General features: G+C 41.1%; 2 protein-coding genes across 3 annotated transcripts; both read left to right on the top strand.

Moving 5' to 3' along the window:
• The first annotated feature begins 2,772 nt into the window (after positions 1–2,772).
• Positions 2,773–6,868, top strand: LOC120044651 (endothelial differentiation-related factor 1 homolog). 2 transcript variants are annotated; one of them, XM_038989336.1, is made up of 6 exons: positions 2,773–2,969; positions 3,706–3,797; positions 4,253–4,304; positions 5,280–5,440; positions 5,611–5,704; positions 5,923–6,868. In XM_038989336.1, the coding sequence occupies exons 2-6, from the start codon at positions 3,720–3,722 to the stop codon at positions 5,982–5,984; spliced, it is 447 nt and encodes a 148-aa protein (XP_038845264.1). In that variant the 5' UTR covers positions 2,773–2,969; positions 3,706–3,719; the 3' UTR covers positions 5,985–6,868. The 2 variants fall into 2 exon arrangements, with proteins under 2 accessions (XP_038845264.1, XP_038845257.1); XM_038989329.1 differs by lacking the exon at positions 2,773–2,969 and adding an exon at positions 3,299–3,586.
• Positions 6,869–7,861: 993 nt separating this feature from the next.
• LOC120055584 (putative uncharacterized protein BRD3OS) lies at positions 7,862–9,159 on the top strand. The gene has a single exon (XM_039003468.1). The coding sequence runs from the start codon at positions 8,609–8,611 to the stop codon at positions 8,867–8,869; it is 261 nt and encodes an 86-aa protein (XP_038859396.1). The 5' UTR covers positions 7,862–8,608; the 3' UTR covers positions 8,870–9,159.
• The last annotated feature ends 3,429 nt before the right edge of the window (positions 9,160–12,588 follow it).

Here is a 12,588-nt window from a genome sequence, read left to right as displayed (position 1 = left end):
GCTCAATGTGTTCTTCCAGGTTGTGATCAAATGCTCTTTATTTTCATGGTTTCTATATGTTCTATATTTTTCACAACATTAACTGGCCTTTCATAAATGTCTGTTAAATGTACAACCTTTTGAGTTTTGTCTATTTTCTGAAGATGCATATAATTATAGTGTTTTATGGTATTCTGAACTAATCTGATCATAGGGCAACAGAACTGAAGTTGTTGCCTATACAATGTCTTACAGACATCAACCATAACTTAAGAGGTACTTAATGGTGTTCTACAGCTGGATAGATTGCTTTGCAATGACCCAGTGTCACAAATTATGGCTCCTATTGATTGTGCAGCATACCCTGGGATACCCTTGGATGTAATATAGCTGGGCACATTAGTCAACTAACGTTAGCTAGCCATTCTGCCTCATCATCATTATACTCAGCTATTGTTTCATTACTGGTAGCATGTTTTATCTATCTGTGATCACCAGTGATCATTGCTTAAGTGATTGATTAGATGGGTAGTCATGGATACAGCACACTATTGATTACAGCGAAAGACATGTGCCTCACCATGCAATAATTAATCCAAATGCATCTTCTCTTTATTTATTATATACCTTTCAACGTCTGTTGGAAATTGGAAAACTGATTTTCCTCCCTTTCTCTGGACAGTATTGCAGCAGATTGCTGCACATAGCCTCATCTTTCTATCTCGTAATAATTGCAGTAGTTATTGGGATATTTGACAAACACATGAGATTCCAGCTCAACAATTTCATAATCAAGCGAGAAATTAGGTTTGCGTAATGATTTGTTTTTTAAAATGTTGCTTCCCCTCCCCCTAAACAAAATCATAGAGAACATTTTACATTTATTGATGACGTATGTGTCTTATCGTGAATTTTTATTTTATTTTCCGAGACGGAGGACTAGTAGTGGAAAAACGTACAAAGACATCGATTTCTAGCTGTTTAAGCCAAGTAAGTTTTTTGTTGTTGTTATTTGTGAGTTGAGAATTAGCTAGCTATCACCAAGAAGAGGACAAGTACCATTTGTGCGCTACTGAATATGCATGACATTTTTAATTAGGAAAACGCCCAGTACGTAGTGCACTCGTCCTAAACAAAGTAATCTCTATAAACAATTAGGTAAGTCTACCAACCTTAGTGCACTCTGTTTGATACAGATTTTAGTTTTGGAAACAGAAAACTGTATGTAGATCAAATGTTTAATTGATTAGAAAATTAGCAGAATGTCAGCCAAAATCCATCTTGTTCCAGTTTCTCCCACTGTGGCCAATGGGCTTCCTTACATCACCATATTTGGTAGTGAGTGGAAACGCCAACCGGATGCTTCACATTTATACATCCGGTGAAATCGGTATCCTTGTTCTATCTGTGAGATTATGGGTGTGTTCGTAAATTCACTCGGAAGTGCCAGAAGGCGTTTGTAAATTCAGAGTGTAGTCAGATTGTCAAAATCAAATCAAATCAAATGTTTTTGGTCACATACACATGGTTAACAGATGTTATTGCTAGTGTAGCGAAATGCTTATGCTTCTAGATCCGACAGTGCAGCAGTATCTAACAGGTAATATCTAACAATTCCACAACAAAACCTAATATCTAACAAATTCCACAACAAAACCTAATACACACAATCTAGTAAAGGAATGGGATAAGAATATATAAAATATATGGATGAGCAGTGACAGAGCGGCTAAGATGCCATAGATAGTATAGAATAGATAGTGTAGGATACAGTATATCACAAAAGTGAGTACACCCCTCACATTTTTGTAAATATTTGAGTATATCTTTTCATGTGACAACACTGAAGAAATGACACTTTGCTACAATGTAAAGTAGTGAGTGTACAGCTTGTATAACAGTGTAAATGTAGGACATTTTCACAAAATGTTGGACATTTTCACTTAGGGGTGTACTCACTTTTGTTGCCAGCGGTTTAGACATTAATGGCTGTGTGTTGAGTTATTTTGAGGGGACAGCAAATTTACACTGTTATTTCTTCAGTGTTGTCACATGAAAAGATATACTCAAATATTTACAAAAATGTGAGGGGTGTACTCACTTTTGTGATATACTGTACATATGAGATAAGTAATGCGAGATATGTAAACATTCTTAAAGTGGCATTATTAAAGTGACTAGTGTTCCATTTATTAAAGTGGACAATGATATCAAGTCTGTAGGTAGGCAGCCACCTCTCTGGGCTAGTTAAGGCTGTTTAACAAATCTGATGGCCTTGAGAAAGAAGCTGTTTTTCAATCTCTCTGTCCCAGCTTTGATGCACCTGTACTGACCTCGCCTTCTGGATGGAAGCGGGGTGAACAGGCAGTGGCTCGGTTGGTGGTTATTGTCCTTGATGATCTTTTTTGCTTCCTGTGGAATCGGGTGTTGTAGGTGTCCTGGAGGGCAGGTAGTTTGCTCCCGGGGATGCGTTGTGCAGACCGCACCACCCTCTGGAGAGCCCTGCGGTTGTGGGCGGTACAGTTACCGAACCAGGCAGTGATACAGCATGACAGGATGCTCTCGATTGTGCACCTGTAAAAGTTAGTGAGGGTTTTCGGTGACAAGGCACTGCTGCGCCTTCTTCTCCAACCTGTCTGTGTGCGTAGACCATTTCAGTTTGTCTGTGATATGTACACCGAGATGGCGTTTCCTACATTCACCACCTGGGGGCGGCCTGTCAGGAAGTCCAGGACCCAGTTGCGCAGGGCGGGGTCGAGACCCAGGGACTCAAGCTTTATGATGAGTTTGAAGGGTACTATGGTGTTGAATGCTGAGCTGTAGTCAATGAACAGCACTCTTACATAGGTAGTCAGTTTGTAAATTCTCTGGGAGTGTTCAGTGCGCACACTGGACGCTCTGGCCAAGGAGTAGCGTTGATCTGAACTTTCTGACCTCACAATGGCAGTCAAGTACCCAAGCTAACTGGGTAAAGTTAGCTAGCCACTTCTGTAAGTAAATGAGCGAACACCCCACTCTGACCATTTTTCTCGCCCTAGCAGAGCTGGTTAGGCTGTTTTAATGTTATCTAGACTAGAGCGTTGGTAACTAACTGTGCTGCTGAAATCAAATTAATTACGTTTTTTTTGCCGACGTTTACTGACACTGGTCATATTCAACAGGTGTTTCACGTTCGTAAATCCACCAGTGCAGTCTGGCACACTCAGACAACAGCGCTCTGATATCGAATAGATAGCCAGAGTGAATTTCGGAACGTTGAAAACAACGTTCGGCCATCTTGGAGGCTATCTCTAGTTCATATGCCGCGTTCAAAACAACAGGGAGCTCGGTCCGACGTCTGAGCGTTCAAACTATTGGGAACTCGGGAAAAAAAACTAAATCCGACTGGGAAAAATCGATTTGAACGGCCATCCAACACGGAATTCCTACTCGGGAACTCTGGCCTCTTTCTAGAGCTCCGACCTGAAAATCACTGACTTCTTGATTTGACATCGTATTTTTCCGAGTTCCTAGTTGTTTTGAATGCGGCATTAGTATTGCTCAATGCGTAAATGACGGTATGTGACGTCATTATAGAACTCCTGTGAACGGCGGGGTCGACTATTCGGTAGAGTACGGTACTTTCATAGTTACCACGTTATATTAGCGAGCGCTAAAGTTATCGTATAGCTTACTGCCTTTACATTTGTATCTAAACCAACCTGTTTATACGTTGTTTCCATCAAGGTAAACTCAAAAACATGGCAGAAAGTGACTGGGATACCGTGACCATACTGAGGAAGAAGGGACCAACTGTCGCACAGTCGAAGTCGAAACAGGTAGTTAACGTTAGTTAGGTAGAGGCAGGCTTGTCTAATGCGTTTGCGAACGTTAGCTGATTACTAGCGTAGTCTGGCTAGCCAGCGTCTGAACACGCATGTCAGTGAACTGGGACCTAGCTGGCTTGGCTATATTTTGCCTTAAACTATTAGCATTTTTTTTCTAGTCTTACTAGCTGTCTACCCTGCTAGCTTATTTGCATTCGAACTAGTAATCAGTTGGCCATAAATGGTTCCAAATGTACATAGCTAGCTAGTAACGTTAGCTAACTAACGTTACTATACTGTAGCAAGTTATGTTAACCAAATATGGTGGTGGTGGTATTATTATTGACTTTCCCTTTAAACGGTGTGTGTCTTGTAATGTGGCTAACGTTTAACAAGTTAAAATGTATGAACTTTCTACACAGTCAGGACACATTGACACAACAATGTGATACGTTATTGTCGTTTAGGCTGTTGCAGCAGCTCAAAGACGTGGAGAAGAACTTGATACCACTAAGAAATGTAAGAACTCCCATACATTTTCTGCTGTCCTTGTATTATCTTTTGGTTTGGTAGGATGTTGTGCCATGTCTGTGGTTATTATTCAATGTTGAGATAAGATGGATAGCTTGCTACACACACCATCTCAATAATGTCATCAAGGTCTTGAGTTTTTACTACATTTTTGTTCTTTCCTGCCAACTAGATTTTCATTATCTCCAATGATGGAATCATGGCAGTATAGAGCAAATGTTTGAATTGTGTACTAAAGGGGAGTAAACTTATTAATATTTAAGCACAAACGCAGACATTTGTCTGCGACATAAGTCTAGAAATCAAGTTATTTAAATCTGCCAATACAGGTTGCTAGAGCCTTTTTGTATATTCATATAGTGCCATTTTGTATGATATGTAACTAAAGGGGCCACCCATTGTCTTTCGACAACTAGGCTACATCAGAGCAGACTGCTGTAAATCTCTGACATAAGACGATGCCAATCTTGATTCTTGGGATCCACAGGGTGTACTTTTTCCAGCCTAGTTGTAACATACAGTAGTTGATTAAACTCAAGTACTTTATGATTAGTTGAGTCAAGTGTGTCTACTGGGCTGAAACAAAAGCCTGCAGACCATGTGGGTCCCCAGGATCAGGAATGAAGAACAGAGGGTGGTCCTTTTTGTTTCAGTCTTGTATCTTAGAATTTATTTAAGATCGTGCAGCATTGGCCTGATAGTCCCAATAATTAGATCTTGTTGTTGAATTTATGTTAGCTTATTACCCAGAGTTTCCCAATCTTGGTCCTCTGGACCCTAATGGGGGCACATTTTGGTTTTTGCCTTAACACTACACAGATGATTCAAATGGTCAAAGCTGGGTGATTAGTTGATTATTTAAATCATCTGTGTAGTGCTAGGGGAAAAAACAAAATGTACACCCCTTGGTCTCGAGCACTGAGTTTGAGAAACCCTGTTATTACCTTTCTCTCCCTCTCTCAGGGGCTGCAGGACAAAACAAACAGCACGTGATCACCAAGAATACAGCAAAGCTTGACAGAGAGACTGAAGAGCTTCAACACCAAAGAGTGTCTCTGGAGGTGGGCAAGGTCATCCAACAAGGCCGGCAAAATCAGGGCCTGACGCAGAAAGACCTGGCCACTGTAAGTACACTCTCCCAAATGTGGATGAAGAGTTTAAAATATAGGAACTCAGTTCATTTTCACTGATGGTTGTTTATTGAAGTGTATTTACCTTGGCTTAGCAGGGCTTGGATCAAATAAATGTTCTATACCAGTCATGGATATGTTGTTGGTGTTATTTTAATTTTTAGAAAATCAATGAAAAACCACAGATAATTGGAGACTACGAATCTGGAAAGGCTATCCCCAATAACCAAGTCATGGGAAAGATTGAAAGAGCAATTGGTGAGTTTTATTTACAGGTCTTTTTTCTGTCATAGCTTCATATCACCCTTTTTGCAACATAGGCCTGTTTGACACCATTATTGGGTTCTTTTTGTACTAACTAGTCTGATTACAATCATATTTGATTATATCAGTATCACTAATGGAACAATTAAGCCCAGGTGTTTAGAGATGGTGTCAACAAAAATCTGAGCGTTTTTCATCCATGTTATCCATAGGACTGAAGTTGCGCGGGAAGGACATTGGGAAACCCTTGGAGGCAGTCCCAAAGAAAAAGTGAAGGCAATGCCTTGAAGCAGCTTAGCCTACTGTACTACCACCACAGCTGACAGCCTTGTCAATTCTCTGGAGAGCTAGCACATCTTAACCAGTTTATTTAATTAACTTGGGCTGCTACTTTCTTTTACTGCCCTGATTCCAGTAATGAATGTCAAGCCTGTGGGACCTGATTTAAACAATATTGCATAACTAGATACAAATTTATTGTGGTTTTGTTTTGCATCTGGCTTTCAGCAAACCACAAGAAGAGAATTGATTTTACTGAATGGTTTTAATGTCTACAAAACTATATTCTATACTCCCTAAGGTCTGTCTCCTCTCCATGCACGTTCTGTGGTCATTCCCTTTCAACTAGACATGGATAAGTTTGGCATTTTGGCTAAAATGTTTTATTGTAGTGTATGGTTTTCAAACATTTATGCAAGAATGCTGCTTTCATGGGCTGGTCTCCTGAAAAAGTGATTTATTAAATCTCAAGGGCCTAAAGTTAAACTAAATAATGAATTATGGTATATGGAACCATTGTGTCTTAATCAATCATTCTACTTAGATTGATTTTTGGACACAATGTTGCCATAAGCAGTACCAAAGACTTTAGCTGTATGTCCACCAGATGCACATTTGTTTTTCCATATGTTGTTTTTGCCGGATGTGTAGCCTGCATTTTCCGTACTAGATGCACATGTGCTTCGCAAGGCTGCAGAACGGTTTGCAGCATGGAGAAGATCATTTTCGCCCTGATCGACCAAAGCAAATGATTATAACAGATTAAAGTTATTCTCCTATTGACCTACTGGTTACATAGGCTGGGTGAGATACTAACAGACTGGTGCGCATTACAACAATTCATCATTACTGAACAAAAATAAACATAACATGAAACAATTTAAGATTTGATTAGTTACACTTCATATGAGGAAATCGGTCAATTGAAGTAAATTCATTAAGCTCTAATCTATACATTTCACATGACTGGAACTACAACATCGACAGCATCTTTTGGTCACAGATACCTTTAATATAAAAGTGGTGTGGATCAGAAAACTAGTTAGGATCTGGTGTGACCACCATTTGCCTCATGCAGCACAACACATCTTTGCATACTGTTGATTGTGGCCTGTGGAATGTTATCCCACTCTTCAATGGCTGTGTGGAGTTGCAGGAATTGGAACACACTGTCGTACACGTCAATCCAGAGCATCCCAAACAAGCTCAATGAGTGACATTTCTGGAGAGTATGCAGGCCATGGAAGAACTGGGACATTTCCAGCTTTCAGAAGTTGTGTACAGATCGTTGCGCCATGCATTATAATGCTGAAACATGAGGTGATGGCGGATGAATGGCACGACAATGGGCCTCAGGATCTCATCACGGTGTCTCTGCATTCAATTGCCATCGATAAAATGCAATTGTGTTTGCGCCTGCTCATACCATAACCCCACAGCCACCATGGGGCATTCTGTTCACATTGACAACAGCAAACCGCTCTCACACAACGCCTTACAACGTGGTCTGCGGGTGTGAGGCCGGTTGGACGTACTGCCAAACTCTAAAACAACGTTGGAGGTGGCTTATGGTAGAGCTTAACATTACATTCTCTGGCAACAGGTCTGGTGGACATTCCTGCAGTCAGCATGCTAATTGCACACTCCATCAAAACTTCCGCCATCTAACAGGGATGTAAAACAATTTGTACACAACATTTGAGAGAAATACTATTGTGTGTATTGGAATGTTTCCAAGATATTTTATTTCAGCTCATGAAACATGGGACCAACACTTCAAATGTGTTTATATTTTTGTTCAGTATAGTTTTCTTGTCTTCTGTCTCTAGCAACATCAATACATTTAACTGGTTCTAATATAGAGTACGGATTTCAAGTCACTAGCTTGCCCTGCATGATGGCATGCTAAATTACACAAGTCCTTCAACCGGTGTCTTCTTGTCTATAACTACAATAGTCATAATTTTGGCCTCTATGGTGACTCTTCCCCATAGGGAACTTTTATGAACTTCTGTTTGTACCACCGCACGGTAATACAAAGTACGAGTTGAAAATATTGAACTCGTGGTACGTACAGCAGCCTAGTGCTGGATCCCAAATTTAGCGTTGCGGACTGCTCCATTGACAATGAATGACTTCCGCCGGAACGCAGTTTGACGCTTCTGGTGGAACTTAAGCGTTGAATTAACTCTGGCAGCAGCGAAAAATACATCTCGGCTCAGCCATGTCTGCTGAATTTGTGCTGTAAAACCTGCGCCAATATTGCAAATCACTACGGAAACGCATTGAACAAACCCAGTTGATAGACGTATATGTATTTTTTTTTAAGGAAGCTGGATCGCTAACAATGACTGTTACGTTAGCAACAAGCTAGCTAACGTTATCTATATCCACAAGTACGTGTAGTCGTCAACGTTTTACACGGTTGGGTGTCACAACAGTATTGTTGGTGACGGTGCCATTTATTAGCTACTGCCAACCAGAAAATGTAGTTAGCTAGCTGCTTAATCTGTCGCGCAACCCGAACCGTTTTCTTCGAGAACTACGACAACGCTACCCCTGCCCATCCAGGCAGTCAGTGGTAACAAAACAAGAGATTGGAGCGATGACGGCAACATCATGTCTGAGAGATATCCTTTAGTCGAGAAAGCCCTCTCGGAGAGCTATGCTCGGTTTAGGTTCAAGGACACGTCACTGCTAATTTGGCAACAGCAGCAAATGGAGCTGGAACAGGGACCACCGAGTAACTACCTCAGTCGGAGTCAAAGTACGTGGTACAGTCAGTATGGAAACCAGGCAGTCGTGGTACGGGACAAACGAACTGTCACAGTGGATCCAACTGCTGACACTGGAAATTCCAGAATATGTTTGATTATGTGACAGTTATAGTGACACATACATTTATTCATATGCCCTAAACTTCAATATTTGTAAACTGTTTGTGCAAAAATATATGGTGCAGACTGAAGTTGAGTATTTGTGTCCTGAAAGACGTCTGCCAGAAACATGTCATGACCATTCACTGGGCAAATATGTGCTGGTCAAAGCAAAGTAAGCCTGTGTATGTACATTGGGGTATGGAAGTGTTAGCTAAGGCTTACATTGGGGCGGCAGGTATCCTAGTGGTTAGGGCGTTGGACTTGTAAACGAAAGGTTGCAAGATCGAATCCCCGAGCTGACAAGGTAAAAATGTCGTTCTGCCCCTGAACAAGGCAGTTAACTCACTGTTCCTAGGCCGTCATTGAAAATTAGAATTTGTTCTTAACTGATTTGCCTAGTTAAAGGTAAAAAATAAATGATCATTTTTGTATTTCAATGCAGTATTGTCAATTTATGCGCTTGTCTCTCAAAAACACTTGTAACAAGACAATTGTTGCAACAGCAAGTGGAGGTTGATTATGTGTATTGTCCTGTAAAATAGAAGTCTGCACTTTCAATTCAATTTCTGTCTGTTACATACCACAAACCTTTAACATAGCTAATGCCCCTGCCAGCTAACAGCTGTGATGTGGATAGTATACAAAGACTCCAGTAGCTGTATGTTTTGTAGTTTATTAATTAAAACAAAGGAACTCAGAAAATAAGGGCTCCCATGTAAATAATTACATCAAATATTCACTTTGTTTGCCCTGTATCCCCATGTAATTTCACCCTTAAAACAACATGAATCTTACATTTCTCAAAGACATGTCTACAGAAGTTACTATACTGTGCTACAAAATATGTAAGTTGCAGCAGGAGGGTATGCAAAAACATTTGTTTTGAAATAAAAATGACCTATGACCAAGAACTAAAAGGAACAAGTCAGTGAAGATGGTGAAAACACTTTAGAAAGTATTCACACCCCTAGACTTTTGCCACATAGGGGTATTCAAATTAATATAATTTAATGTCAACGATCTACATGTCAAAGTGGATTTTTTTGTAAAAAATCTGTAAAAAAAAATACAACTCTTGATTAGGTAAATATTCAACCCCCTGAGTAAATACATGTTATACTGATCAAAAATCAGTATATAAATCTGTTTTCGTTTCATCATGGGGTATTGTGTGTGGATTAGAGGAAAAAAAAGTATATTTAATCAATTTTAGAATATGGCTAACGTAACAAAATGTGGAAAAGGTCAAGGGGTTTGAATACTTTCCGAAGGCATGGTATAGGGTCAGTTCCAATACCATATTGCTCTGGCTCCAACGGGACTCTGGAAACTGCAATATTCTTTGCTTTTCTGAAACATGGCTCTCAGACAAGATACCCCCCATGGCTATCCATCTTGATGGAGTCTCCATTCCCCGCACGGACAGGACAGTGGAGTCAAGGAAATAGAGGGGGGAGGGGTTTGCCTCTACATCAACTGGTGTGCTAACTCCAGTGCGGTGGAAGTGCCGACCCACTATTCACCTGTCTTGGAATACCTGATGGTCAAATGCCAACCCTTCTACCTCCCGAGGGAGTTTTCAGCTGTTATTGTGACTGTTGTATACATTCCACCCCAGGACAAGAAAAATAAGCTGGCACTTAACGAACTGTACAAGGCTATAAACAAGCAAGAAAACCTACATCGATTGTATTGCGGCGTGTGGGCAAGCGGTTTGCTGATGTCACCGTTCTTCCATGGCCTACAATGTCACCCATTGAGCATGTTTGGGATGCTCTGGATCGACGTGTTCGACAGCGTGTTCCAGTTCCTGCCAATATCCATTAACTTCGCACAGCCATTGAAGAGGAGTGGGACAGCATTCCACAGGCCACAATCTCGCTACCAGGAGACAGGCCAGTACAGGCGGAGGTAGCGGTCCTGCTGCTGGGTTAATTGCCCTCCTCCACGTCTCCTGATGTACTGGCCTGTCTCCTGGTAGCGCCTCCATGCTCTGGACACTACGCTGACAGACACAGCAAACCTTCTTGCCACAGCTCGCATTGATGTGCCATCCTGGATGAGCTGCACTACCTGAGCCACTTGTGTGGGTTGTAGACTCCGTCTCATGCTACCACTAGAGTGAAAGCACCGCCAGCATTCAAAAGTGACCAAAACATCAGCCAGGAAGCATAGGAACTGAGAAGTGGTCTGTGGTCACCACCTGCAGAATCACTCCTTTATTGGGGGTGTCTTGCTAATTGCCTATAATTTCCACCTTTTGTCTATTCCATTTGCACAACAGCATGTGACATTTATTGTCAATCAGTGTTGCTTCCTAAGTGGACAGTTTGATTTCACAGAAGTGTGATTGACTTGGAATTACATTGTGTTGTTTAAGTGTTCCCTTTATTTTTTTGAGCAGTGTACTTGTCTCAACTCGTATGACATCACTCAGGCACACCAAGCTGTTTTTAAATGTTTTAATGTACGAGGTTGTCTGAATCAGTCTTAATGAGAATTTAGCTGATAAAAGTAAAACATATCACCACTACTAGCAACTAATTTAATGATCTCAGATTCATGAACTGCCATTGTAAATGATCTCTAATCGATCGAAAATACATTTACCACCTCACATACATAATAGTAAAAACCCAGTCATAACAGGTGTATTTGTAAAAGGGTAAACAAGCAGTTTGAATACATTATTCTGAATTTGGACTACATTGTTTATCAAGACACTTAACTACACTAAACAAAAATATAAACGCAACATGTGAAGTGTTGGTCCCATGTTTCATGAGCTGAAATAAAAGATCCCCAAATTTTTACATATGCACAAAAAGCTTACTTCTCTCAAATGTGTTTACATCCTTGTTAGTGGGTATTTTTCATTTGCCAAGATAATCCATCCACCTGACAGATGTGGAATATTAAGAAGCTGATTAAACAGCATGATCATTACACAGGTGCACCTTGTGCGGGGGACAATAAAACGTCAGTCTAAAATGTGCAGATATCTCAAGTTGAGGGAGCGTGCAATTGGCCTGCTGACTGCAGGAATGTCCACCAGAGCTGTTACCAGAGAATTTAATGTTAATTTCTCTACCAACATTGTTTTAGAGAACTTGGCAGTACGTTCAACCGGCCTTACAACCTTAGACCACGAGGAACCACGCCAGCCCAGGATCTCCACATCAGGCTTCTTCACCTGTGGGATCCTCCAGCCCGCCTGATGAAAATGTGGGTTTGCACAACCGAAGAATTTAGTCAGAAACCGTATAAGGGAAGCTCATCTACGTGCTCGACGTCCTCACCAGGGTCTTGACCTGACTGCAGTTTGGCATCGTATCCGACTTCAGTGGGCAAATGTTCACCTTAGATGGCCATTGGCATGCTGCTGTTCATCCGCCGCCATCACCTCATGTTTCATCATGATAATGCACGGCCCCATTTGGAAGGATCTGTACACAATTCCTTCAAAGCTGAACATGTCCCAATTCTTCCATGGCCTGCAAAATCACCAGACATGTCACCCATTGAGCATGTTTGGGTTGCTCTGAATCGACGTGTACGACAGTGTATTCCAGTTCCCGCCAATATCCAGCAACTTTACACAGCCATTGAAGAGTAATGGGACAACATTCAACAGGCCACAATTAGCAGCCTAATCAACTATGCGAAGGAGATGTTTTGCGCTGCACAAGGCAAATGGTGAACTGACTGGTGTTCTGATCC

This window comes from Salvelinus namaycush, chromosome 1 (assembly GCF_016432855.1).
Source record: "Salvelinus namaycush isolate Seneca chromosome 1, SaNama_1.0, whole genome shotgun sequence".
NCBI classification, from domain to species: domain Eukaryota; kingdom Metazoa; phylum Chordata; class Actinopteri; order Salmoniformes; family Salmonidae; genus Salvelinus; species Salvelinus namaycush.
Note: the sequence above shows the minus strand (reverse complement) of the source record. Positions and strands in the feature narration are given on the sequence as shown.

Bases quoted from the DNA above. Each gene is read 5' to 3' on its own strand.
- LOC120055584 (XM_039003468.1), top strand. From the start codon at position 8,609: ATGTCTGAGAGATATCCTTTAGTCGAGAAAGCCCTCTCGGAGAGCTAT.
- LOC120044651 (XM_038989336.1), top strand. From the start codon at position 3,720: ATGGCAGAAAGTGACTGGGATACCGTGACCATACTGAGGAAGAAGGGA. The intron at 4,305-5,279 runs GTAAGAACTCCC...TCCCTCTCTCAG, and splicing joins ACTTGATACCACTAAGAAAT to GGGCTGCAGGACAAAACAAA. The intron at 5,441-5,610 runs GTAAGTACACTC...TTTAATTTTTAG, and splicing joins CGCAGAAAGACCTGGCCACT to AAAATCAATGAAAAACCACA.